Source organism: Somniosus microcephalus, chromosome 1 (genome assembly GCF_052327205.1).
Source record: "Somniosus microcephalus isolate GS21.2 chromosome 1, FLI_Smic_1.0, whole genome shotgun sequence".
In the NCBI taxonomy this organism is placed as follows: domain Eukaryota; kingdom Metazoa; phylum Chordata; class Chondrichthyes; order Squaliformes; family Somniosidae; genus Somniosus; species Somniosus microcephalus.
In genome coordinates, this window is record NC_140987.1 from 212148148 (window position 1) to 212174594 (window position 26447).

Below are 26447 nucleotides of genomic sequence, written 5' to 3' on the forward strand. Positions count from 1 at the left end.
TGGCAAGGCCAATATTTATTGCCCATCCCTAGTTGCCCTTGCGAAGGTGGTGGCGAGCTGCCGCCTTGAACCGCTGCAGTCCGTGTGGTGAAGGTAATCCCACAGTGCTGTTAGGGAGGGAGTTCCAGGATTTTGACCCAGCGACAATGAAGAAATGGCAATATATTTCCACGTCAGGATGGTGTGCGACTTGTAGAGGAACTGGGAGGTGGTGGTGTTCCCATGCTCCTGCTGCCCTTGTCCTTCTAGGTGGCAGAGGTTGCGGGTTTGGGAGGTGCTGCTGAAGAAGCCTTGGCGAGTTGCTGCAGTGCATCTTGTAGATGGTACACACTGCAGCCACGGTACGCTGGTGGTGGAAAGAGTGAATGTGTAAGGTGGTGGATGGGGTGCCAGTCAAGCAGGCTGCTTTGTCTTGGATGGTGTTGAGTTTCTTGAGTGTTGTTGAAGCTGCACTCATCCAGGCAAGTGGAGAGTATTCCATCACACTCCTGACTTGTGCCTTGTAGATGGTGGAAAGGCTTTGGGGAGTCAGGCGGTGAGACACTCGCCGCAAAATACCTAGCCTCTGACCTGCTCTTGTTGCCGCAGTATGTGTGTGGCTGGTCCAGTAAAGTTTCTGGTCAATGGTGACCCCAGGATGTTGCTGGTGGGGGATTCGGTGATGATATGCCGTTGAATGTCAAGGGGCAGTGGTTAGACTCTCGCTTATTGGAGATAGTCATTGCGTGGCACTTGTGTGGCACAAATGTTACCTGCCACTTATCAGCCCAATCCTGAATGTCGTCCAGGTCTTACTGCATGCGGGCTTGGACTGCTTCATTATCTGAGGAGTTGCGAATGGCACTGAACACTGTACAGTCACCAATGAACATCCCCACTTCTGACTTTATGATGGAGGGAGGGTCATTGATGAAGCAGCTGAAGATGGTTGGGCCTAGGATACTGCCCTGAGGAACTCCTGCAGCGATGTCCTGGGGCTGTGATGATTGACCTCCAACAACCACTTTCCTTTGTGCTAGTTATGACTCCAGCCAGTGGAGAGTTTTCCCCCGATTCCCATTGACTTCAGTTTTACTAGGGCTCCTTGATGCCACACTCGGTCAAAGGGATTAATTAAGAAAAGGAAAATAGAATATGAGAGTAAGCTTGCAGGGAACATAAAAACTGACTGTAAAAGCTTTTATAGATATGTGAAGAGAAAAAGATTGGTGAACTCAAGCATAGGTCCCTTGCAGTCAGAATCAGGGGAATTTATAATGGGGAACAAAGAAATGGCAGAGCAATTAAATACATATTTTGGTTCTGTCTTCACAAAGGAGGACACAAATAACCTCCCAGAGATGTCGGGGAACATAGGGTCTGATGAAAGGGAGGAACTGAAAGAAATCAGTATTTGTAGGGAAATGGTGTTAGGGAAATTGATGGGATTGAAGGCCGATAAATCCCCAGGGCCTGATAATCTACATCCCAGGGTACTTAAGGAAGTGGCCCTAGAAACAGTAGATGCACTGCTGATCATCTTCCAACATTTGATAGACTCTGGAACAGTACCCATGGATTGGAGGGTAGCTAATGTTACCCCACTATTCAAAAAAGGTGGTAAAGAGCAAACGGGGAATTACAGACCGGTAATCCTGACATCGGTAGTGGGGAAAATGCTAGAGTCCATTATAAAAGATGTAATAGCAGAGCACTTGGAAAACAGTGACAGGATCGGACAAAGTCAACATGGATTTACAAAAGGTAAATCGTGCTTGACTAATCTACTGGAATTTTTGGAGGATGTAACTAGTAAAATAGATAAGGGAGAACCAGTGGATGTGGTGTATTTGGACTTTCAGAATGCTTTTGATAAGGTCCCACATAAGAGATTAGCGTGTAAAGTTAAGGCACATGGGATTGGGGGCAAGGTATTGACTTGGATAGAGAACTAGTTGGCAGATAGAAAGCAAAGAGTTGGAATAAACGGGTCTTTTTCCGAGTGGCAGGCAGTGACTAGTGGGGTACCGCAGAGATCGGTCCTAGGACCCCAGCTATTCACAATATATATTAATGATCTAGACAAGGGAACTAGATGTAATATCTCCAAATTTGCAGACAACACAAAGCTGGGTGGGCATGTGTGCTGTGAGGAGGATGCCGAGAAACTACAGGATGATTTGGACAGGTTGGGTGATTGGGCAGAAGCATGACAGATGCAATATAACGTGGATAAATGTGAGGTTGTCCACTTTGGTGGCAAAAACAGGGAGGCAGATTATTATCTGTATGGCAATAGATTGGGAGAAGGGGAAGTGCAACGAGACTTGGGTGTCCTTGTGCACCAGTCGCTGAAGGTAAGCATGCAGGTGCAGCAGGCGGTTAAGAAGGCAAATGGTATGTTGGCCTTCATAGCGAGAGGGTTTGAGTACAGGAACAAGGATGTCTTGCTGCAGTTGTACAGGGCATTGGTGAGACCACATCTTGAATATTGTGTGCAGTTTTGGTCGCCTTATCTGAGGAAGGATGTTCTTGCCATGGAAGGAGTTCAGCGAAGATTCACCAGGCTGATACCTGGGATGGCAGGAATGACGTACGAGGAGAGATTGGGACGATTGGGCTTGTACTCGTTGGAGTTTAGAAGAATGAGAGGGGACCTCATTGAAACTTATAAAATTCTGAAAGGACTGGACAGACTAGATGCAGGGAGGATGTTCCCGATGGTCGGGGAGTCCAGAACCAGGGGTCACAGTCCATGGATAAGGGGTAGGCCTTTTAGGACAGAAATGAGGAGGAATTTCTTCACCCAGAGAGTGGTGAACCTGTGGAATTCTCTACCACAGAAGGCAGTAGAGGCCAATACATTAAATATATTCAAGAAGGAGTTGGATATATTTCTTAAGGCTAAAGGGATCAAGGGGTATGGGGAGAAAGCAGGGACCGGGTACTGAACTTGGATGATCAGCCATGATCGCATTAACTGGCGGAGCAGGCTCGAGGGGCCGAATGGCCTACTCCTGCTCCTATGTTCTATGTTTCTATGCTGCCTTGATGTCAAGGGCAGTCACTCTCACCTCACCTCTGGAATTTAGCTCCTTTGTCCATGTTTGGACCAAGGCTGTAATGAGGTTGGCAGCTGAGTGGTCTTGGCGGAACCTAAACTGGGCATCAGTGAGCAGATTATTGGTGAGTAAGTGCTGCTTTTTAGCACTGTTGATGACACCTTCCATCACTTTGCTGATGATTGAGAGTAGACTGATGGGGTGGTAATTGTCCGGATTGGATTTGTCCTGTTTTTTGTGGACAGTACATACCTGGGCAGTTTTCCACATTGTCGGATAGATGCCAGTGTTATAACTGCACTGGAACAGCTTGGCTAGAGGCGCGGCTACTTCTGGAGCACAAGTCTTCAGCACGACAGCCGGGATGTTGTCGGGGCCCACAGCCTTTGCTCTATCCAGTGTGCTCAGCCGTTTCTTGATATCACGTGGAGTGAATCAAATTGGCTTAAGACTGGCTTCTGTGGTGGTGGGGACCCCAGGAGGAGGCCGATATGGATCATCCACTTGGCACTTCTGGCTGAAGATGGTTGTAAACGCTTCAGCCTTGTCTTTTGCACTCACGCACTGGGCACCACCATAATTGAGGATGGGGATATTCACGGAGCCTCCTCCTCCCGTTGGTTGTTTAATGGTCCACCGCCATTCACAACTGGATGTGGCAGGACTGCAGAGCTTTGATCTGATCCATTGATTGTGGGATCGTTTAGCTCTGTCTATAGCAATATCTCTTGTTCTTATGAGAGTTTATATGGAGGGAGAGGTTTAGGGAGAACAAGAATGCAGTGAATTCAGAGGAGAGAGGGTAGGGAGAACTGAGATGGAGATTGAAATCATCAAGAATGAGGTGTTGCTCAGTGCAAAAGCTCAGGGTTGAAAGGAGGGTAGATATCGTGGTGAGAAACTCAGGTGGGGCAGGAGAAGGTGCTGTAAGAATGAGAAGGTACCAGAGGAGTCAGGGTACAGACCAAGGTGTGATTTGGTGATGAAGGTCACATTGCCACTGTCGTGATTTAGGCAGGCCAGGTTATGGAAAGTATAGCCTGGCGAGGGAGGCTTTGGTAAGGGGCACAATGTCACCATTTATGATCCAAATGTCAGTAAAAACTGTTATGTCAGTTAAATCATTCACAATAAGGTAATGGATGGCAAGGTTCTTATTTGTGAGTGAATGGACATTCTGAGGGAAATGCCGAGGTGGGCGCAGTGATCATTGACCTGCTGGCAGTGGTGATTGGCGTTCCGGGAGGTTAGCCACAAGCTGGTGTACTGGGACGAGAGAGGAAGATGGGACAGTTTGGATTATTGCTTGTAAGGAGGCAATGACTGTGCCTCGATGGTTTTTTGGAGAATGCAAAAGAGAGGCACCAAGCATAGCGAGATTGAAGCCTGGGATGGCGACAGGAGAGTAGTAAGGCACAGGAGTAGAAATGGGTTAGGGGAGACAGCGTGGAGTGAGCTTGCATTGCCCACAAATCAGTGTCTGGTTTCCAGGAGTGGATCTAGGAGCTGTTCAAGGGAAAGAGTATCAGAAGGCACACTGGTGAAGGTTGTCCAGTAGAATAGGAGGGCCAAGGAGCATTAGAGTCAACCATAAGCCAGCAGAGGTTGATGCAGTGGCCCAGCAGAGGTACCTAATGGCTTCCGGTATCAGCAGTGCGCGCCAGCACCCTTGGCAAATGGTTGGACTTAAAAAAGAAAGAGTGGAATCCTCAGGTAGCCTGGTTACACCCCATTTTCTGGTCCCCAGTTGGCAGATCCCTTCAGGGTCCAACTGCAATTTTGGGCTTACTATTTTTGCTCGTCATTCACAAGTCTAATGGCTACCATCTTAGGCTTCAATCTCGCTTTGCTTGGTGCCTCTCTTTTGCATTCTCCAAAAAACCATTGAGGCACCAGTCATTGCCTCCTTACAAGCAATAATCCTAACTGTCCCATCTTATGCTCAACCACCCGGCTCCTTCATCAATTGACGTTCACTATCTGCTCTGATCTGAAATGGAATTCCCATGACTTGTCCATTGCTAAAGCCTGCAAGAAACTTCTCTATTTTGTGCTAAACATTTTTTCCTCAGCAACTTTGAACTATCTATAGAGCGCAATCTTGTCCAAACTCGAGTATTGCTTTCATATCGGGAGAGTCTCTTCATACTCCTGGATAGGATTCTAGGAAAAAGATTGCTGTCTGTAATGAAATCTGTTTGTCTTGATCCTGTATTCATTTTGCACTCATGTATATTACCCTCCCCCACTGTGTATAGTTTCACTTCCTCTTTCTCAACTAACCTGGGAGGTTCCAGGTCTTGGCTCTTGGCTCCGCCCCTGACTTCTCTTACATAAAGATCCCAGGATCTGTATGACTCATTCCTGTGAACCAGTCGGCGTGTTGAGATGTTAGCTCTGATCTTAGTGATTAAAAGCCAACTTGTTTAAGTCTATAACTTCTAGTTTTGTGGCTATTGAAGGCCCATCACTGTCTAATTTGTATCCCACTCTCTCCATTTAAATCTTTCTTGTCTCTCTCTTTTATTGAAGTTTCTTTGCCTTCCTGGCTCATTCTTTTTGAGCTCCAAATCCACCAATCTTTGCTACCCTTCCTCCTTCCTCACTGTGTGGGTTGGAAAATCAGGTCCCCATTCTCGTGCTGCACCCGATTTGTAGAGGAAATGAAGAGGTCTTGCTGCAGATATATGCAACCCACATTGTTTGTGCAAATTATGTCTAATGCAAAATTGCATGAGTTGGGGCTAAGCTCTACCCTAGAGAGCACTGCTTGACAGTATAAAATTGGCACATGACAGAGGAACTGGTCTGGCCTGCTTTGGAGTGTTTGTTGAAGCTGGTTGGCTGTTGTTGTTTGACTATTGAAGTCTAATTTTTGGCACTGGGCATTTCTCTACAGCATTGAACATCTTGTGTACTGTTCTTTCCCTCTACATTTTTTTCTCTTTGTGGAAGCCTTCAGTTTGCTAAGATGCACACTCCTGGAGCCTTGACAGGTACTACAGCAGTACAAGTTGCAGGCAACCAAGTTACGAGAACGCAAATCCCTTTGTTTGTTCCTTTAGTGTTGCATGAATTGGTAGAGTAACACCAACTCATTACAGCACACCTTCATGCCCAAATACACCAGAGTATGATCACTGCCATCAATACCCAAGGACCGAGTTTACAGACCATGCCACCCCTCCCTGGGTATGTCAGAGGTTACTTGTCTTCAGCAACACAGCAGGCTGGCTATTCCTGTAGCTATGAAGGTCACTACATCAGTAAGATTCTATGCCAAGGATCTTTCCAGGCCACTGCAAGAAACATCTGCAAGATAAGCCTGTTGACAGTTGAGCAACTGCCTGACACCATGCTTGCCAGGGGAAACATCTTATCACATTCCCAGTGGAAATGAGACACCAAGTGGAAGGGACACAGAACTTTTACTGTCTGGCAGACTTCCCAAGAGTGCATGGTGTTCCAGATAGAACCCATGTGGCCATCAGGGCACCACATGTGAAGCTGAATGCATACATCAACAGGAAGTGTACCACTCTATAAATGTGCAGATTGTTTCAGGTCACAGAAATCTCACCCTGTATATTAATGCCCATTATCCAGGGAGCAGCTCAATGCTTTCTTTATCCAGCAATTCCTGCAATATTTGAACTGCCCTTGAGAATGAATAGGGTTGTTTTCATTAGTGTTACGTGGACGGTATTGTTATTCTCCACTTGCATATGCACAAATGTTGACACCCGTTCTGATTTTTGGGAGGACCTACCAAGGGCATGGTGGCCAGAGTTCCCACCTGAAGCAGGTCGGAACCTCTTACATAAATGCAGATAGGTTCAAGCGATGTTATTTAGACCCTAAGGCCATTCCCAATGTCTGCCATGATGACTTCCAGTTCCTGCTTCCACCTGCCAACCATGTGCTGTACAAGTTTAGGAGTTATTTGGAGTGATAGTTAAGGTGATCCTCGGCTGTTGTCAGGTAAAGCTGGATGGAGCTTATAGATACAATTTCTGTGAGTTGCTTATAGGTTTTCCAAATTAATGGATCTGAGTTCGCGCTTTTTTTTTTCCAACGCAATTCGCCAGAAATTGACCAAACCAGTGCAAAAGAGCAAGGAATTTCAAGAGCAAATTACCTCCAGCACAAATCGAGCTTCCACAATCTTTTGCGCTAGTTTAAAAAGCATTGCACCGCAATCTGGCCCTCCCACAATCACCATTGAGAGTTTCCGCTAATTGTGCCTGTTTGGGGGCCCTTGGGGAGGCTCTTAAAATTAAGCTGTTTTTTTGGGCACAAGGGCAGTAATAGGCACGTTATAAAAGCTTTTAAATATTTTTTTAATTTACTAAGAAACTGACTACTGTTCACCAGTGTAAGTAGTAAATGGTTCTGTATAGCTTTTAAAGTTATTCTCAGTTATTTAAAATCGGGTTACTCACAGGTGCTGGACTAGACACTGATTAAAAATGCTTATTTTTTGTGACAAACCCATTTTCAACTATGCTAATCAAACTGCGCCAGGTTACCACTCTTAAATATATCAAGGAATATTTTTAATGCAAAATTTTTAAAAAGTTACTTTCTAAAATGCTGCCCGATTGCGCTAATTCACAGCACATTTTATGTTCGGTGATATGCAAATGAGTTTGAGCGGAAACTTGAGCAAAAAAAATACGCTTCTTAAAACTAGCACAATTTTGAGCGCAATTTGCGCCTGGATTGCCGATTGCACCCAAAGCAGAAACTTTGTATTTACTACTGTATGTTCTGCAGGTATATTGCCAGCTGCACCGCAGTGTTGCTTCTTTCTGTCCCTGAAGCTAAATACGTCTCTCTTTAAGTTGTTGCTGCTGCTGCAGGCCCTTGACGAGCAGCTGCACCATCTGATTTCAGCTTCCAAATCAGTGAGCCTTCAAGGAGCACGTTTCCTGCTGGCGGCTCGCCAACCACATTATAATGAAAGCTGACCATGAAAATCGATCGGCTCCCATTCTGACTCCTCCAGTTGCCCACTGCGCATGCCCTGCCCTCTGCCCACCACACACTCACTGCCCACCGTGCGCACACTGCTCTCTGCCCACTGTGCAAGCACTTCCCATTGCCCACCGTGCACACCCTGTCCACTGCACATGCACTGCCCAACTTACCTGCTAATTCCGCACACATGAAAATTGCCCACAATATGTAACTCATGTATGTTGTAATTTCGGGAATATTTTTGACTTACTTCCATGTTCTTGTTTTTTTTTCTCTATCTAAAATGTGTGCTAATCTTGAAAGTTAAACTTTTATTGATATTGTATCCTCTAGGCCAGGGAAATCTGTCCAGTGTGTGGCGATAATTGATGCTTTACAATTATATGGAAATGAATGAAAGGAAGGTGTTTACTATCTCAATAATTCAGATGCCTATAAATAGACCGAATTTGATTTTACCCATATTTTCAGAGTATAAAATCAGACCTAAACTAGCTTACATTATTAAAGTAAATTTGAACTTTTCAAATCTTAATTGTAAGACCTGTTTTATAAAAAAAACAAGTAGCATGTTTTTCTTTTTATGTGTATTTTCCAGTACTGCAATTACATTATTAACAAACCATGTGAGGAAATTAATGGCACTTACTCCACTCATACTCTTGATGGACCAACTGATGTTCTTTCAGTTGGCTTTCGTCTCAGCGGGAATCTCCCTTGAGTCGTCATTCATCCATTTTATGTGCACCAACATCCAGTAACTTGTTTTAACTGCTTTCGTTTTAAATACTGTAAATCAATTACAACACACAGCTGTTTAATGAAACTTCTGAAACGTTGCTAGAAATCTCTATGGGCATTTCTTGGTGGCTCATAATGACACCAATTTGCCACACCTGGCAAGATCTGCTCACACTGAAAGGGGCAATTCTAAAATGGAATGAAAACTGTTAACCCTTTGAGTCTTGCAGTATCACTCCCAGAGCACGAGTCTAAATTTGCTATTATTTTTCAAAGATGGTTATTTTAGATGCCCTAATTTCAAAGCAACGGCCAATGTACCATAATTTGCTAAGTTCAACATTACCCTATAGGTTCTACCATATCAACTATTTATTATGTGAATGTGGTTCTCCGTTTGCAGTCCATCACTGAGCATAGTTTCCTCATTTTGTGGATTATGAGTTAATAACCTCTTGTTTTATAGATTTTACCTGATCGAATTTGAAATGTCATTTTTCATTTTACTTGTTAGCAGTATGTTGATTTTGAAATTGCTACTGATTGTGGAAGTGACCCAATCAATCACAGTTTACCTTCCATAATGAATTTCTCACCCTTTTCAATCTGCTAAATTGCCTTCTTAAATCCACCTGTGCTGGGAGGAAAACCTTGGAGTCATGCAGAGCAAGAGCGCAGAGTTTCCAAAGCGTGCTGCACAGACTGGGAGCTCAGTGCCCTGATAAAGGGCTTACATGAACAGTTAGCTGACAATTTTATGCTGAAGGGGCCCTGTAACAAATCAGCTAAGACTGCAAGGAGCTTGGCAGGTTCATTGTGAAGAGAATGAACTCTGGCTCCACCACCATCCAGACCTGGAAGGAAGGCCATAAAGAGTTCTATGATTTTAAAAAAGACAGCCGAAGTAAAAATGACCGCGACTAATAAAGACGTGGGACATTATTAGCAGGGAATTTACAATTGTGAATAATTAGAATTTATGAATGAAGAACTGTTGTAGAAAACGTCAACATCCTGCGGATCAAATAAGAAATAGGAGCAGGAGTAGGCCATTTGTCTCCCAATACAGGAAAAAAGTCCTTATTTGACTTTGAATAGTTTATGAATAAATTTAACTAAATCTGAAATACTAGTGAAGATGAACCAATGACCTCTGCAAACAAGGAAGAATGAAACTTATTTTGCTGCACAAAAAAATATTTTTGCAATGCAAAAGATTAATAAGCACACATACTAATGATTGAAGATCATGCCATATGTATAATTAACTGTTAAATTTCCCTTTACTATTCTGTCTATTGGCCAAACTAACATGGGACAAGAGGGTCAGTAAAGCAGCAGGTGGTGGAGTGAACTAGAAGAAAGTGTTAATAGCTCATGAAAGGCAATTAGTGCGGTGTATTGACACAGGGGTTGGGTGTCCTGGCAGAGACCCTCTCGTCATGTCCAGAGACCATGTCAAAAGAAATTATATTGAGCTTCACACATTATATAAATACTTTTATGCACACCCATTGTGCACATCTTTCGTAGGCTGAGAAAACAGTAACCAAATTGATTAAAAAATGAAAGGGCTTGCCTTTATATAACACCTTTCATTACCACCAGACGTCCCAAAACACTTTTCAGCCAGTAGTTACTGTTGTAAATTACAAAACGTGGTAGCCAATTTGCGCACAGCAAGGCTCCACAAACAGCAATGTGATAATGACCAGATAATCTAGGTTATTATTTAATGTTGTTGGCTGAGGGATAAATATTGGCCAAGCCACCGGGAAGAACTTACCTGCTCTTCTTCAAAATATGGGATCTTTTATGTCCACCTGAGAGGGCAGATGGGGCCTTGGTTTAACGTCTCATCCAAAAGACGGCACCTCCAACAGTGCAGCACTCCCTGAGTACTGCACTGGAGTGTCAGCCTAGATCACAGAAATCACAGAAACCCCACAATGCAGATAGAGGCCATTTCGGCCCATCGAGCCTGCACCGACACATATCCCACCCGATCCCGGTAACCCCTACACCAACACATATCCCACCCTATCCCCGTAACCCCACGTATTAAATCCCCCTAACACTAAGGGTCAATTTATCATAGCCAATCATCCTAACCCGCACATCTTTGGATGCTGAAGTACCGGGAGTGGGACTTGAACTGACAACCTTCTGACTCGGAGGCAAGAGTGCTACCAATGAGCCACGCCTGACACCTGGAAGAGGAGAGCACAGTTCTCAGATGAAAAAATGTGTAGCAGAAGAGGTGTGTACTGTTAGGCCAACGCATCATGGAGGGATGTTCCTCATACAGGGCGCCTAGGAAGAATCAACTTACTGCATCTGCTTCCTGTTACAATGCACGGAACATATGGAGCAGGTACTTGACTCCATACCTGAGTCCCTGCAATGGAAGGAAGTGTGCACTGCACTCTACCATAGAACAGGAAACCGTAGCAGTGACAGATGCAATTAAAACCTCACTTACAGACCATAACTATGGCTCAACCATCTCTCTTGCCTGTTCTGACTGCTGTTGCAGAAGCTTTGGGGTCCAAGATTCAAGAAGCTGTTGGTTTCATCTGTTGTGGGCACAACAAGAACATAAGAATTAAGGAAGCTTTCAGGGACCCAAACAGGTCCAGAATTCTGTGCACAAACAGATCATTTTGTGGAATGAGGAAATGGCTTCCATGCATTGAGAAGAACAGCATTCATGCAGTATCTTATTGCGTGTCTCAGAAAAGCCTGAATGCACTTCACTTTACTTCAAAGTGTAGTCACATATTATGTAGGCAAATGTGATGGCCATTTTGCACATAATAAGATCCCACAAACAGCAGTGAGATGATTGACAAATTAAGCTGTTGTTATTGGCTGAGGTAGGAATATTTGCTAGGACCCCAGGAAAAACTTCTTTGAATAGTGCCAGATTATCTTTTACATCCACCTGAACAATCAGAACAGGCAAATGGGACCTCAGACTGACAAATCATACTAAGGACAGCACCTCAGACAATCACTTCCCCGCATCTGTATGGAAATGTCATCTTGATGTGGGGCTTAAGCCTATAACCTTTCTACTAAGGGAAAATGTGACCAACTGAGCCAAACAATACTGAATTTGGCAGCACCTTAGTACCTGCAACCCTGCATAATTGTCTTTGGGTAGTGCCACAGAAAGCATTGAACCCCAAGCAACCAGAGCATGTGATTCTCATTGCACTGTGGCACATACCTCACAGGTAATTGCTCTTGCAGGTAATTGGCATTTGCAAGCCTAGTTGGTTTAGCCAAGTACTCCCATTGCTACACCTTCAGCTTGTAGACATAGTGCACAGCAAGCTAGATCTAGCAGTACACAACTTCCACTGGGTACTGTAAAACACAGTAGGAAAACTGGATGCACACTCACCCCTTCATCCTATATGCAGTGTAACATTAAAGAAACTGCAACAATGCATGCACTTGAACACAGAAGCACTGTACTTCACTCTCTAAAATTAGGTAATTAACAAAAAAGAAAGACTTGCATTTATATAGCACCTTTCACAACCAACGGACATCCCAAAATGCTTTACAGCCAATGAAGCACATTTTGAAGTGTAGTCGCTGTTGTAATGTAGGAAATATTCCTACCTCAGCCAGTAACAGCTTAACTTGTCAATCATCTCACTGCTGTTTGTGGGATCTTATGTGCAAAATGGCCATCACATTTGCCTACATAATAAGTGACTACACTTTGAAATAAAGTGAAGTGCATTCAGGGTTTTCTGAGACACGCAATAAGATACTGCATGAATGCTGCTGTTCTTAATGCATGCCGCTTCTGGAAGCCATTTCCTCATTCCTCACTGTCGTAATGTAACAATGTTTGTTATAACCTGTCATTATTTTAAATATGTTGTAAGAGAAACTTTCTTCTGCCAAAAAGAAAGACAGTGACTTTAGGAAGCAGTTATACCAAACTGAGGAGGTAAAGGAACTAGCTTTTCCATTATTTTAAATATTCACAATGCACTTTTATGATCTTCTATTACAAGCGTAGCAAAAGATAGGTATGATGAGGGCAGTAAGGAAATGTTTCTGAAATTGCTCAGGTTAAGGTGCTGTTGATTCCAGATGATAATCCAGAACTGTGCTGATGAAAACGTTACTGCTGTGTTCTCTTCTGGCAGTTTTGGATAGAAACACTAGAATCTTTCTTATACTCTGCAAAAACACACAGACTTGTTATGTGTAGATAGCTAAGTTCCCATATTAGCTCAAATTCTGAAGAGGGCTCAACATTTTAGGCCGATCAAAAATGTAGGGTCTTCTTCAGTTTGGGCTAATAAGGAAACCAGTTTTTCCTTAACATTAATTGGCATGAGAAGAAATAATAACAGGTCTGCTACCACTTGCTTATGATTTTCCTCAACAGTTAACTCAAATCTAATTACAACACTGATTCATTTATCGGGCCATTTAAATTAGGCATCCAAGGTTGTTAGGGAAGGAGCTGTATATGGAAGGACAGTAAAAGCCTTGCAAGAAGATTCTTTGTGCAATATTCAGTCTACATTTCAGCCATGTTTCTTGAGAACCTAAGAATATAGATAACCATTGTAGTCCATCTGGACAATCACAGCAATTGTAGTGGCATCATGACCTTGCTCTTATCCTCATGAATGAATTATTTCCATCAGTAGTCATTGGATAACTGACAAAGGGTCTATTCTTGAAATATTAGCCTGCCTTTTCTCTTTGCACATGCTGACTGAACTTCTGTGTATTTCCAGCATTTTCTGTTTTTGTTTCATTGATTATCAGGAGTGGAGCCTTACAAAAACAAAATACTGTGGATGCTGGAAATCTGAAATAAAAAACAGAAAATGCTGGAAATACTCAGCAGGTCAGGCAGCATCTGTGGAGAGAGAAACTGAGTTAACGTTTCAGGTCGATGACCCTTTGTCAGAACTGGAAAAAGTGGGAGATGTAACCGATTTTTAAGCAAGTGTAGGGGCAGGGAGGGGAGGGGAGGAAAGAACAAAAGGGAAGGTCTGTGATAGGATGGAAGGCAGGAGAGATTAAGAGACAAAAGGGATCATGGTGCAAGGCAAAAGGAGATGTAATGGGACAAGTTAAGAAACAAAAGATGGCTCTAGATGAAGTGTAAATGGCAATGGCTGAATGATCGACAGCTGTCATGTGAGAGAGAGAAAAAAATGATAGGGGCTGAGGTTATGGTCTGAAATTGTTGAACTCTATGTTGAGTCCAGAAGGCTGTAACGTGCCTGATCGAAAGATGAGGTGCTGTTCCTCGAGCTTACGTTGAGCTTCATTGGAACAATGCAAGAGGCCGAGGACGGTGAGGTCTGAGTGGGAATGGAGCGGTGAATTAAAGTGACAGGCGATCGGAAGCTCGGGGTCACCCTTACGGACTGAACAGAGGTGTTCCGCAAAGCGGTCACCCAATCTGTGTTTGGTCTCCCCAATGTAGAGGAAACCGCATCGTGAGCAGCGAATACAGTATACTAAGTTGCAAGAAGTACAAGTAAATCGCTGTTTCACCTAGAAGGGGTGTTTGGGGCCCTGGACAGTGGGAAGGGAGGAGGTAAAAAGGCAGGTGTTGCATCTCCTGCGCTTGCATGGGAAGGTGCTGGGCGTAGGGGAAAGGGTGTTGGGGTGATAGAGGAGTGGACCAGGGTGTCGCGGAGGGAGCGGTCCCTTCGTAATGCTGAAAGGGAAAGTGAGGGGAAGATGTGTTTGGTGGTGGGATCACGCTGGAGATGGCGGAGGATGATCCCTTGAATGTGGAGGCTGGTGGGGTGAAAGGTAAGGACAAGGGGAACCCTGTCGTGGTTCTGGGAGGAAGGGGCAGGGATGAGAGCAGAAGTGCGGGAAATAGAACGGACACGGTCAAGGGCCGTGTCAACCACGGTAGAGGGGAATCCTCGGTTGAGGAAAAAGGAAAACCTGTCGGAAGCACTAGTATGGAAAGTGACATCGTCCGAGCAGATGCGGTGGAAATGGAGAAACTGGGAGAATGGAATAGAGTCCTTACAGGAAGCGGGGTGGGAGGAAGTTGGGAGTCAGTGGGCTTATAGTGACTGTTTGTCAATAGCCTATCCCCAGAGATGGAGACAGGGAAGCCGAGGAAGGGAAGAGTCAGAGATGGACTATGTGAAGGTGAGGGAAGGGTGGAAATTGGAAGCAAAGTGAATGAAATTTTCTAGTTCAGGGCAAGAGCAGGAAACGGCACCGATACAGTCATCAATGTATCGGAAAAAGAGGTGAGGGAGGGGACTTGAGTAGGACTGGAACAAAGAATGTTCCACATATCCCACGAAAAGGCAGGCATAGCTAGGACCCATGCAGGTCCCCATAGCAACACCTTTAATTTGGAGGAAGTGAGTGGAGTCAAAGGAGAAGTTGTACAATGTGAGAACAAGTTCAGCCAGGCAAAGGAGGGTGGTGGTGAATGGGGAGTGGTCGGGCCTCTGTTCAAGGAAGAAGCGGAGCGCCGTCAGGCCATCCTGGTGTGGATGGAGGTGTAGAGGGATTGGACGTCCATAGTGAAAAGGAGATGGTTGGGGCCAGGAAACTAGAAACTGTTAAAGTGGCGGAAGGTGTCAGAAGAGTCGCAGATGTAGGTGGGAAGAGACTGGACAAGCGGAGAAAAAATAGAGTTGAGAGAAGAGATAAGTTGCGTGGGGCAAGAACAGGCTGGAACGATGGGTCTACCAGGGCAGCCTTGTTTGTGGACCTTGGGAAGGAGGTAGAAGCGGACTGTGCGGGGTTGGGGGACTATGAGGTTGGCGGCCGTGGAGGGAAGATCTCCAGAGGAGATGATGTCAGTGACAGTCTTGGAAATGATGGCTTGATGAGGAGTGGAGCCTTGGCTGATTATCGCTCAGCTCTTCAGCCTTGGAACAGTGATGCCAATTGTACTGCCCCCAGCACATACCAGTTGAGATCAGCTAGCTCACCACAGACGAGGACACAAATTAGATATTTCCTGGTTTGCATTGCTCAATATCATAGGCTGCAGTGCATTTATCTACTGATCCATTGGGAATGCCCTCACTGATGAGACTTGAATCAACTTGGAGCAGGTTTAGTTAGCTTAGCTGCAGAGACCGATGCTTCCCTCTGTACATTTAACATTGGAGGTTTTTGACAATCTGACGAACAATGTTTTAATCAAATGTTCACTCATCCAGTAAAATCTGCTTACTATCAGGGCTGGAAAAATTGGTTGTGCAAATACTGGTTCATTGTACAAAAGTCTGCCTTATATTTTAGTTTTGCAGTACTTGACTTGGTGAGTGAGAAACAAAGCAGTTATTTTTAGTGTCAGAAAACTGGTACTGCAGTAGTACAGAATTTCTTTAAAACTTTACCGTCAATTCTTTTTCTGTCCATTGGGAGTGAAAATTGATCAGAATGCTTAACTGTATATGAAAGGATGCTTTTGCTTAATCACTCCCTTGCTTATCCAGGCTCTCCCATAAACAAATGGCTCATGTTTGTTTTATAGCTGTATCTGAGGGAAGTGCTAGAAGTGTCCAGATGTGCCTTTAAATTCTTGGTTAGTGCATTAAGTATAAAATACTCCAAGCACATGACATGCTGGAAATCAAGTGCAGGTTTCAGTAGCAACAATTTTTTTTTTTAAAGGTTGAAAATACATTTTCCAACTGCTGAAATCGCGAACCAAACTTTCCACTCTTCAAAGCCGACAAAATCCTCGCTTCCACTTTGATCAATTGATAGACAGCTCCTGCACCTTTTGCATATCAGTCTAACTTATCCTAAGTGCAATAGCAGGGTAAAACCAAGAAACTTCTATCTACAGCCCTGACAGTAAGCAAATAAAGCCAGCCGGGGACTTGGCGAGTGATTTGCTGGAAGGCTTAAAAAGCGCAAGGAAACTTGGAAGTCTTTTAAAGGTGCACAAGCGAGGGAAATAACTTCCACTCGCATTATCTGCTCAAATTAAAAAGGTACTGTGCCGTTCCAATGTGGCGAAAACAACAAGGAAATTCATTCCCTTTGTTCCCTGTTCATTCAGTGGAAGAAATTCATAGGAGCTCTCTCCCTTTTTAAGACATTTTTATGTTGTGACGTCTGTCACGTGACCAATGCTTTCTGAATCATATATTAATCCTGGCCTTGGGCTATTCCCTCAGTTATTTTTCTTCCATCATTTTCAAGAGTTTTGGAATTCTGCCAAGCTTTAGGGAACAGCATTGCATCTGTGTTTTCTTTGTTTTACTGAAACTTCTTGGAAAAAGTGTTGGCTTTGTTTTACAGTAACTGAAGTTTTTGGTCAAAACAGCTCGCTGGCCAAATTTTAAAGCTGCCATTTAACTTCAGTCTCTAAGGGATTTTAAATTTTGCTGGCCTTGTCAGAGTCTTCATGACCATGACCATGACCATGACCACTATCTTCAGTGTTTGCCAATGTACCACTATTTTAAGGACTACCTACCCTGAGGGTATTTCCTGACCAGGGCAAGGAAAGTGTGATTTAAGCAGTGAACAGCTATTTTGAAAGATAGATGGCTGAAGTAGAATTGGATTGTGCTAATACTTTATTGCTGGGGAGGAACCCACGATATCACAAAGAAGAAGATTAATCATTACTTTAGAAACCATACAGATTTAGGTAATAAATTGACACTTCTAGGAAAGGAGTCAGAGACCAATGACTGAAACAACTTCCTGGGAACAGAAAGTTGCCCAGGATCACTTTCAAATCTTTGCTTGCCCTCGCTGTTAAAACACAAGATTCATAAACCTAAGGCTTTACAGCCTATTTGAATTTGCAGATGTTTTGGGCACAGACCAGTACAGTTGTAACTGCTGCTGATTTTCAGAGTGCACCAGTCTTTCTGGCTTTATCAGTGGATGTATCTCTACTGGCTCGGGATGATCACAATGGGACTGGTAGGCAGATGTGCAGACTTGAAGAAAATCACCGAACGAATATAAATAAAAACAAAAATATGTCCCCGTCAATACTAACAAAAAAAACTTGTTTTTATGGGACCTTGCTGTGCTCAATTGGCTTCTGTGTTTGCCTACAAAACAAGTGATTACATCAAAAAGGATACGGTGATATACATAAATGTAATTTATTTAATTCTGTAACATTTGACTTAAAAAGTAATAAGATTACCTGAATGTATGGTCGTTAAAGTGTTCATTCTGGGGCACTTTTGGAGTATTTTGTTGCTAATATGTTACATCTGGTTTTGGTAGGTTTATGAAGTAAGTGGGTACCCATTTGTTATGTTCTTCTGATTAAAGAGTGGTTTATTATGATATTTTCAAAACTGTTTTAAGACTGCTCTTTCATAGTACAATTATAAACAGTAATATAACAAGTTCTTTAAAATAGTCTGGTAATGTTATGATTTCCCTACTCTCTGTGATCCAATTAGTCTTCAGTTCACGCCCAGGTAGTTTATTTGATACAGTGTACTAAGGTTTGTGGATTTGCACAAAAGTTGTTGATGCTGTTGCTTATTTTGAAGTTTGTCTTAAAGATGTATTGCATTACAAGGTTGATAGCGTGGTGTACATTATAAATTTATAGTATACATTTTAATGAAGAAATTGGAGGTTTGGAAGTTTCATGCAGTATAAAATATTGATTTAACAATTTAACGCAGGGCAATCGGCAATCTGGATTTTATTTTCAACTAACTGTGTCCAGTCAAAATGCAGTATCCACTTCCTGCAGTTGATGGGCTCTGTGATACAAATTGGTTGTGTCACTGTGCAAGTACTTAGTGTTAGGTTCTGCTCATTTTTGTTATCTTACTTCTTGGCTTCTACATAATATTAATACCTTTCATATTGCTTCAAAATAACTTTACTGCCAATGTAGATGGTAAAACATCCCTTTGCTATCTTTCTTGTTGCACTTTAAACCGTTTCTAATGTTGATACAATAAAACTGATGAAAATGGCATTGAATCTAGAAATTAGAGCGCAGAAGGAGGCCAGTCAGCCTAGTTGGTCTGTGCCAGTTCTAGCTCTTTAACTGGAACAATTATTCACTGCCCTGCCCTGCATTTATTTATATTCTTCCTTTTTCAAATGCTTACTGATTCTCTTTTAAATGGCGTAGTCTGCCTCAACAGCAATTCTGGTAAAACATTCCATCCCCAAAATCTGCGATGGGGTGCATCTCAGTGTAAGTGTCAAGATAGGCTCGCTGGGAATCTCTGCTGCTGACCCTGGTGGAATTGTTAGGGTCGAGGGAAGGTTCCCTGAGTTGCCTGCTAATGATGGGCACCCGCACCACTAGGTATGCATCAAGGGTACCCGCCGTATCAGGAAAGCCAGAAAATCAGTCGAAGAGTGTCTGATCTGGGAGGGGGATTTCTGGGTTTCTCCCTCCTAGAAAGATTTACTTATTGCCCCTGTGGCCCCCTTTGTAAGAAAGATTATTGGCTCTTACATCTTCAGGGTCTAGGCGATGACCCCAGCAGTGGACTCCACTTCCAGTTGCTGGGGATACCTGCGCCAATGTTACTCCAGTCCCCACTGAGAGACCAAGTCATGGGAACTACTGTTGCCACATTTGAGGTGGTCCAAGACTCTACACCCAACAGGACATGGCATAAAATTCACCACAAGTACAGGACCCAGAGTTTAACCGAGACCCAGCCAAGCCTTTCCCAGCCATTCCAGGGGACTCCTGCTTAAGATACGCAACAGCTGCAGTATTTCAGGGACTCCATATTTTAATAACCCTATATGTGAAAGTTTCTTCTAATTTACCTTTCCATTCTTCTAATGATAATCCTGAGTTTGTGCCCCTTGTTACCAATTCACCAACCAGTCAAAACTATCGTTCACTATTTACATTTTCAAACCTTTTCATAATTTTGAAAATCTCTGTTAGATCCCCCCCCCCCAACCTTCTCTGTTCCATCTAATTTTTCACACCTTCAGTGCTCATTCATGGTATAATTCTCATGAATCTTCACTCTATGCTTTCCATGGTTTTAATATTCTTCCTATAATGGAGTGCCTAGAACTGCATGCAATGTTCCAATTGTGATTGACTGCTGCAACTTCAGTGAAAGATCAGCATTTATGCTGTTTCTCCAGGGTTTCTGCTGACCTTCCTAAATTACAGCAATTAGGAGATGACACCCCCCTCGCCTCCAAAATTCAAACCCCAAATTCTGTGAAAGCTACAGTATCATGTCCCTTCATTCTAATTAGTGTCTGTAGTTCCCTGAGTGTTTCTAATGCTTTGCACGTTTGCATATAAGCACTGAAACCCTGTCCCTTTTGTACTCCTAAGTATGCTTTCCCTTCTGTTTTTTTTTCATTATTATTTCTTATTCTTTCCTTCTCTTCTTAGCCGTTCTTCTATTTGCCGTAAGGTACGTCTCTTCATAACCTCCTTAAGCTCACTATTTTTGACTGCTTTGACCCATCACTTTATTCTTAATCCAAACATATATACTCTAGCATTTGCAAGTTTAAATCGTCTTTGAATTCTTTAGTTCTAAAAGAGTTAAGTAAATTAAAAATGTTAATTATACCTGCAATAATACAAAGAAAACTTTAAAAATCTGGGAATATGTATAATGGATACAGGGAAACAACAGGGATTACAGCAGATAGCCTCAATGTGCAGCTAGCACAAGTACAGTGGGTCGAATGGTGGCTTCCTGTGGTGAAATATCTATGAAACAATAATCTGGTTCTTAAACATCTTATTGTGTTTATTTGTGTAGGAGCACCATTTACTTGGCCAACCATTTTTCGTTCTCCATCCTTGTCGAACATCTGAATTAATGACTCCAATAATGGATGGTGCCACGCAGGAGCAGAGGTAAAGTGTTTTAACAGGGAGTCTGTTGAGCTGTTAACATTGGTACCAATTGAACGCAGGTGAATTAAAATGCATTGAATTACTATTAGGACATGAAAATGGATGTTAGCTTTTTTAAGCAATTAGATCTACAGTTTAGATAAGAACAAATGGATTTCTGGCTCTTCTGACTTGATAATGAAGAGTAAAGTGAGGAGGATACAAGAGGGTTGTTAACTGTTGAGTACTAAGTTTTTCTGAAACTTCAGAATCTGAGCCCATTTTTCATTATCTGGCATCTACGGATAGGGAATGAAAAATAAATGATTATGCTGTTCATTATAAATAATAAACAAAGAATATTTCTTAATTTATGTGTTAATGCAAGTTTTTTTTTTAGATTATTTCAAGAACATTAGACATAAAGAGTTGAATAATTTATTAAAGATAATCAATCTCTCCATAGACCTATAGTAAGGTTTTAGAGTTGGTCTCGCGCTCTCTGTCTCTTAAAAAATGTAAAACATTTGTAAAACTGCATTATGTTTTTAAGTTTTCCTTGCTTTCAGTGTTGAAGCATAATTCCTTCAGGACAACTATCTTTGACCTTCATCAGCTTTAACAAAGCAGCAGGCTAAAACATCCTGAAGTAATTATGGTTCAGCAACACAAGGCAAGAGAAACTTTGAATGTATGGAGAGTCTTTGGTGTGTTTAAAAAAAAACCTCAAGGCATAGAACAAGAGAGAGTGCACTAAAATTCCACAACTATTAGATGTGCTGACTAATGTCTCCAAAATAACTCGATTTACTCGTTTGTTCTTCTCAGAAGTTTTGATACATCCATCATCCACTAGTAAAATCACAGGGATGATGACCCTTTCAAGTTTTAATCTTCTGTAGTCTTGGAAGAGATGTACAATATTCCCTGACCCATGCTGTATAAGTGGAATGGCCGCAGACTGCGAAGCAAAGACAGGGATTCAGAATAATTTACACTTCCTTGTGCTTAGAATGGATTACTGTATTCTAATTTGGAGTTTCAGTGATGTCTTCATCTTAATTTGGCAAATTTTTTTGCATCGGTATATATTTCTACAATTCTATTTTGTAAAACAGTTCCACAGTTCACAAATTAGGTCTCCCAGTGCATATGGGGTCATTCCAGAAACTAAATATCATTGTTACTTTCTACTGAAACACAACTTCAGAAAATATAAAGCTTGCTGCTTTTTTTAGATGGTCTTATTCATTCTCACCTCAGGTTACTGAAAAATGACCTTTAGCCTGCAGTCTAAAGCTAGAAAGAAGGTGAAACAATGTGTCAGATAAGGATTTGTCTAGCATGGCAAAGTAGTCGTTAATAGGGAAAATTTGCTTATATAACAACAGTAACTGCACTTCAGAAGTTATCCATTGGTTGCAAAGTGCTTTGGTATGTACTAAGAACATGACAAGGTGCTATATAAGTGTAAGTTCACAAATGAGATGAAATCTAGTTTGTGGGGGTGTTGGGAGAAAACTGGTCTGTAACTTGGCAATCTTTCTCCAGCTTTCACCCTAAGGCATTAATGTCACAGATTCTCTGACCTAGAACTTGTGATTGCCCTGGCTAGCTCTTGTGGTTCCAAGAAAGTCCATGGATTGTTGGTCAGCAACTTCTGCATCTCTGGGGAGTTGTTGGCTGAATGATCAGTCTGCACCAAAGCTAAAATTAACTCCTTGAAGGCCTCTGATTAGAAAGCTTAACCCAACACCCCACCACCACTGTCATCAATTAAGTTAATCATGCAAGAATTTCTTGATGGCAACCACTGAGGATCTGACATAGTTGGTTTGACCGAATTGACACAGACTTTGGCCTCCGCTTCAGCCTAGGAAGAGTTATCATTGCTACACTACTTCAGGTTCAGTCTGCTTCACATACTTTCAGGTTTCAGCTTTCCCTTGACTCCAGTAAATCTCTTTTGGGGTTTCTGATTCAGAAGGGATATCAGTACTTCTGGCACTCAGCCCTCAAGACCTCAAAATCTCTGAAGTAGAACCTGAGTATCATCCATTTTGAGGTACCTGCTATTCCTGTAGTATCAGGACAAAGTTACTTATATCTATGGCATTTCATCTACTTTTATGGGGTACCATAAATTCAATATGAAATGGCTTGTAACCTCAAGCTAAGATAAACAGTGATGATGTCCTAATAACCATTGAGGGAGCCACTTCTCTTGTACAATTCTAACCCGTAATCCAGGTATCCACTAAGTACATGTCCTTTTTGGAGAATAAATCCTTTATCCACTGAAACTCATCCAAGAAATTGGACGCTTGGGGCCAGAAGGTGCTCTTGCAGGGCACACTGCAAACAAGATTAGCTACATATGGTAACATTTATCAGTCAGCAGTGGTTCAGAACTGACCTGCCGTTAGGCTGGCCCAAGTTTCTGTGATTGATAACACATTGAAGGGATGTAAGGCAGTTAATATGTAGACTGTAAAGCTGTTTCAACACTTGAAGTAAGAGCACTTATTGACTCCTCTAGTGCACGGGGTGCCTGGTTACTGATCTCAGATCTTTTTGAGAATCTGCAGGCAAAGGTGTTGAGACTTCTTTAAGGAAAGACTGATACTTATATTTTTAAAAAGGTTAAATAATTGCTGAGGTGTTGTGAGAAAGACCAGCAAACCACCGCAGTAATAAACACCAACGAGCAACAAACTCCTTTTTATCACACTAAAACAGAACAAATTTCATTTTGGGTTCAAAAAGTGCATTCGAGCAACTCGCTAATCAGAGAGCGATGAAACTCCAACGGCTCCAGCATAGAACTTGGTTGGTGCAAGTAGGTGAAAGGGAGGGGAGGTGATCCCAGGAGAGGGCCATGGAGGTTTGGCAATGTGTGAGTCGATTTTTCTGGGGCATTATTGCTCTTCCTGACCCCTCAAAAATCACAGCTCTGGACAAAAATATCAAATCCAAGCCCAGGCTTTTAGGAGATGCTGAGGCTTTCAAGTAAAAACTTTAATAAAACCAGCAAACAATTCAGTGGATAAGTTTAATCATATTATTGTGAAACATGTCATTTTTAAAATTGTTTTAATTTGTTTAAATCCTCTGTTGGACATTAATGTCCCTTTTTCCAATTGCCATTTTTTTCCTCAGTAACTGAAATTTCAGTTACTGAAGAAAAAAATGGCAATTGGAAAAATTGTCAATAAGCATTTTGAGCGATTTGTGGAAACTGGGTGGCCAGAATGCAGATACTGAAGTAAAACCCATACTAAATGTGCACCAAGTATAATGGGAAAAAGTTTGACAAAACCTGACAACAGGAAGTCAAGTGGCGCAGACAGGATGTGCATGCAGACACAGATTTTTAATATTTTACTTGGCAAGGCCAAGTGCAGTCTTCAGGTCAAGCAGGGTTAGAAGCCAGGGGATAATTGGACCAGGGCACGCAGGCAGAATTCAATCCCCATTTTAAAGTCATACCTTCTGTCCTTATTTCTATATTTCCATTATAAATTCACAGGACCACATTAATAATAGAACCTGCCTACATAAAATTGTCATGCTGTATTTACATCCTCCCACCAGTTCTTAGAGTAGAGTAAGTTAAAGGTCCTATTTCAAATTGTTTTATTAAATGATGAAAGATCATGAATCTATCCTTGGAAACACCTTCTTGAATAAAAAATAACTAAATGGATGAGGTTGACAATAATTACATAGACAATACTGACAGCACGTCTAAAAATGGTAGTAAAATTCAACATCTTCTTTCATCTATACTCTGAAAATTGGAAATTTATAACACATACAATGTATGCTCTGGTATTTGAAAGGATATAGAAGTTGGAATTTCTAATTGAATAGGATCAATGCCAGACTTCCAAAGTTGCTCGATCATAGGGTCACCCCTCAGATACTGTTTGTTCCTTTGTCAAAAGTCTTAAAGGAAATAAGTATGGAATTGGTTTCCCTCAGCCCTTCTAACTTTATTGATGGATTACTCCTTCACAGAGTAGGGTTCCAGGACATTTTGCTTTGGAATATATGAGTCCAGTTCTTCTATAACCAGACCATAAACCAAGATATTCTTGAAGAGTAACTATGCTCACAATTGAACTCAACATTGAACTATTACAAAGAATTATTTACTAGCCTTATTGAATGCAGGCCTGCTGAGTACCCTTAACAATCCTGTGTATTCCATGGTGAAAATGGACTTTACACCTAATTCTGAAAATTATTTGGAGTTCTTTGTGAGGCAGAGTTCCTTTGGCTAGGTGTTCCATTTCCAATCTAATTGACCCAGATATCTGTCAAGTTGCTCATCTCAAACCGAATCAACGATCTTTGTAGATAGTGAAACTTGCCATGGTTCTCCTGAGGACATGTAGCAGATGGATTGGCTGTTGAGAAGAATAGAGTGTTACGTGAAAGTTTTCTGCCTTCCAGTGAATATACTATTAGGTTCTGAAAAAAATCTTTTGTTCAGATTGTATATAATGCCAAGTGCAAGAGGTTCATTGGTGTTCAGGATAATTGCTTTTTGGCAACATTGTGATAATCTGACAATCTCATTTCACACACAACATGTGGTATAATCAAAGCCTGAAACCAAACTTACCTCATGTCTACTGTAGTCTATCACAGAATCTACAGTGCAGATAGAGGCCATTTTGGCCCATCGAGCCTGCACCGACACATATCCCACCCTATCCCTGTAACCCCATGTATTTAATCCCCTAACACTAAGGGTCAATTTATCATAGCCAAATCAACCTAACCTGCACATCTTTGGACTGTGGGAGGAAACCGGAGCACCCGGAGGAAACCCACGCAGACACAGGGAGAATGTGCAAACTCCACACAGACAGTCGTCCGAGGCCAGATTTGAACCCGGGTCCCTGGTGCTGTGAGGCAACAGTGCTAACCACTATGCCACCGTGCCCCCCTCTACTCATCAAATGTTGGAACTCTGTAGAAAATCTCCTTTACTGTCAAAATTCATGAAAGTGGGCTGTGAGATTAGCTCATTTGTTCAACCTCAACACCATTTTGTAAAATCTTAATCTTGTTTTCCGCTAACTTGGGTATGTACTTCTTTGATGCCATGTTATTTTGTGGTCTTAAGCTTTTAGTGGACCTTAAATTTCATCACACCCCTAAGGAAGATCATGTGGCTTTTGCATAACTTCAGAAAGTAAAACTCCAGAGAGAGAAATGCGGTTTCATTGATTTTTCTCCCTCTTAATCATGAAATGTGCGGGGAGAACGACATTGAAAAAAATGAAGACATCCTTATCAGAGGTAGCTAATTTTATGTTTGCATAAATCTGAAAAATTATTGGTTTAATTTGGGAACTGAAGTTACACCATTGGACTTTGGAGTACAGGCATTTAGTGCGGTAATCTGAAATAGCTCTGTGCTATTTTAATGGAGGTGTTAACCCATTTAAGATAAACCGGTTAACATCTTTGCATTAAATATTCATATGCTAGTAAATCACTACAGGGCCTAGTTGATAAATTAGCTAACCTCATTACTGAGCACTGCAATACCATGTAGAGTGTATAGTTTTAGATGAATAAACTAACTAGTCAGCAATCACCAGAAAAATGTAAATTATTTCCAGTCTACCAACAATCTACTTCTTAGGGTAATGTGGCACTGAATTCCATTTACTGTATAAAGCATCTAACTGAAGCAATCCTGATGTCCGAACTAAACTGCATCCATTTTCCAAAAGCAATACTCTTTATTAGTCTTTAGGAGATGGTTTAAAGCAACATTGTATATTCATGAAATTTTTTGCAAGCTTTTTTCATTTGTTTTCAATACATCGGCCGGCTTTTGCTGT

At 42.1% G+C, this 26447-nt stretch overlaps 1 protein-coding gene across 9 annotated transcripts in view; it reads left to right on the top strand.

Moving 5' to 3' along the window:
- The window catches only part of atg10 (ATG10 autophagy related 10 homolog (S. cerevisiae)), a 437210-nt gene that overhangs the window by 401596 nt on the left and 9167 nt on the right, over positions 1 to 26447 (top strand). For 7 of the 9 annotated variants that reach the window (XM_085989505.1, XM_085989469.1, XM_085989492.1 and 4 more), the window contains one exon: positions 20507 to 20604. The exons of 1 other annotated variant lie outside the window; for it this stretch is intronic. In XM_085989505.1, coding sequence (XP_085845631.1) covers positions 20507 to 20604 — 98 coding nt within the window. Of the gene's footprint in view, positions 1 to 20127; positions 20150 to 20506; positions 20605 to 26447 lie in introns of those variants that run through there. One more of the 9 variants, XM_085989510.1, reaches the window with a different exon arrangement.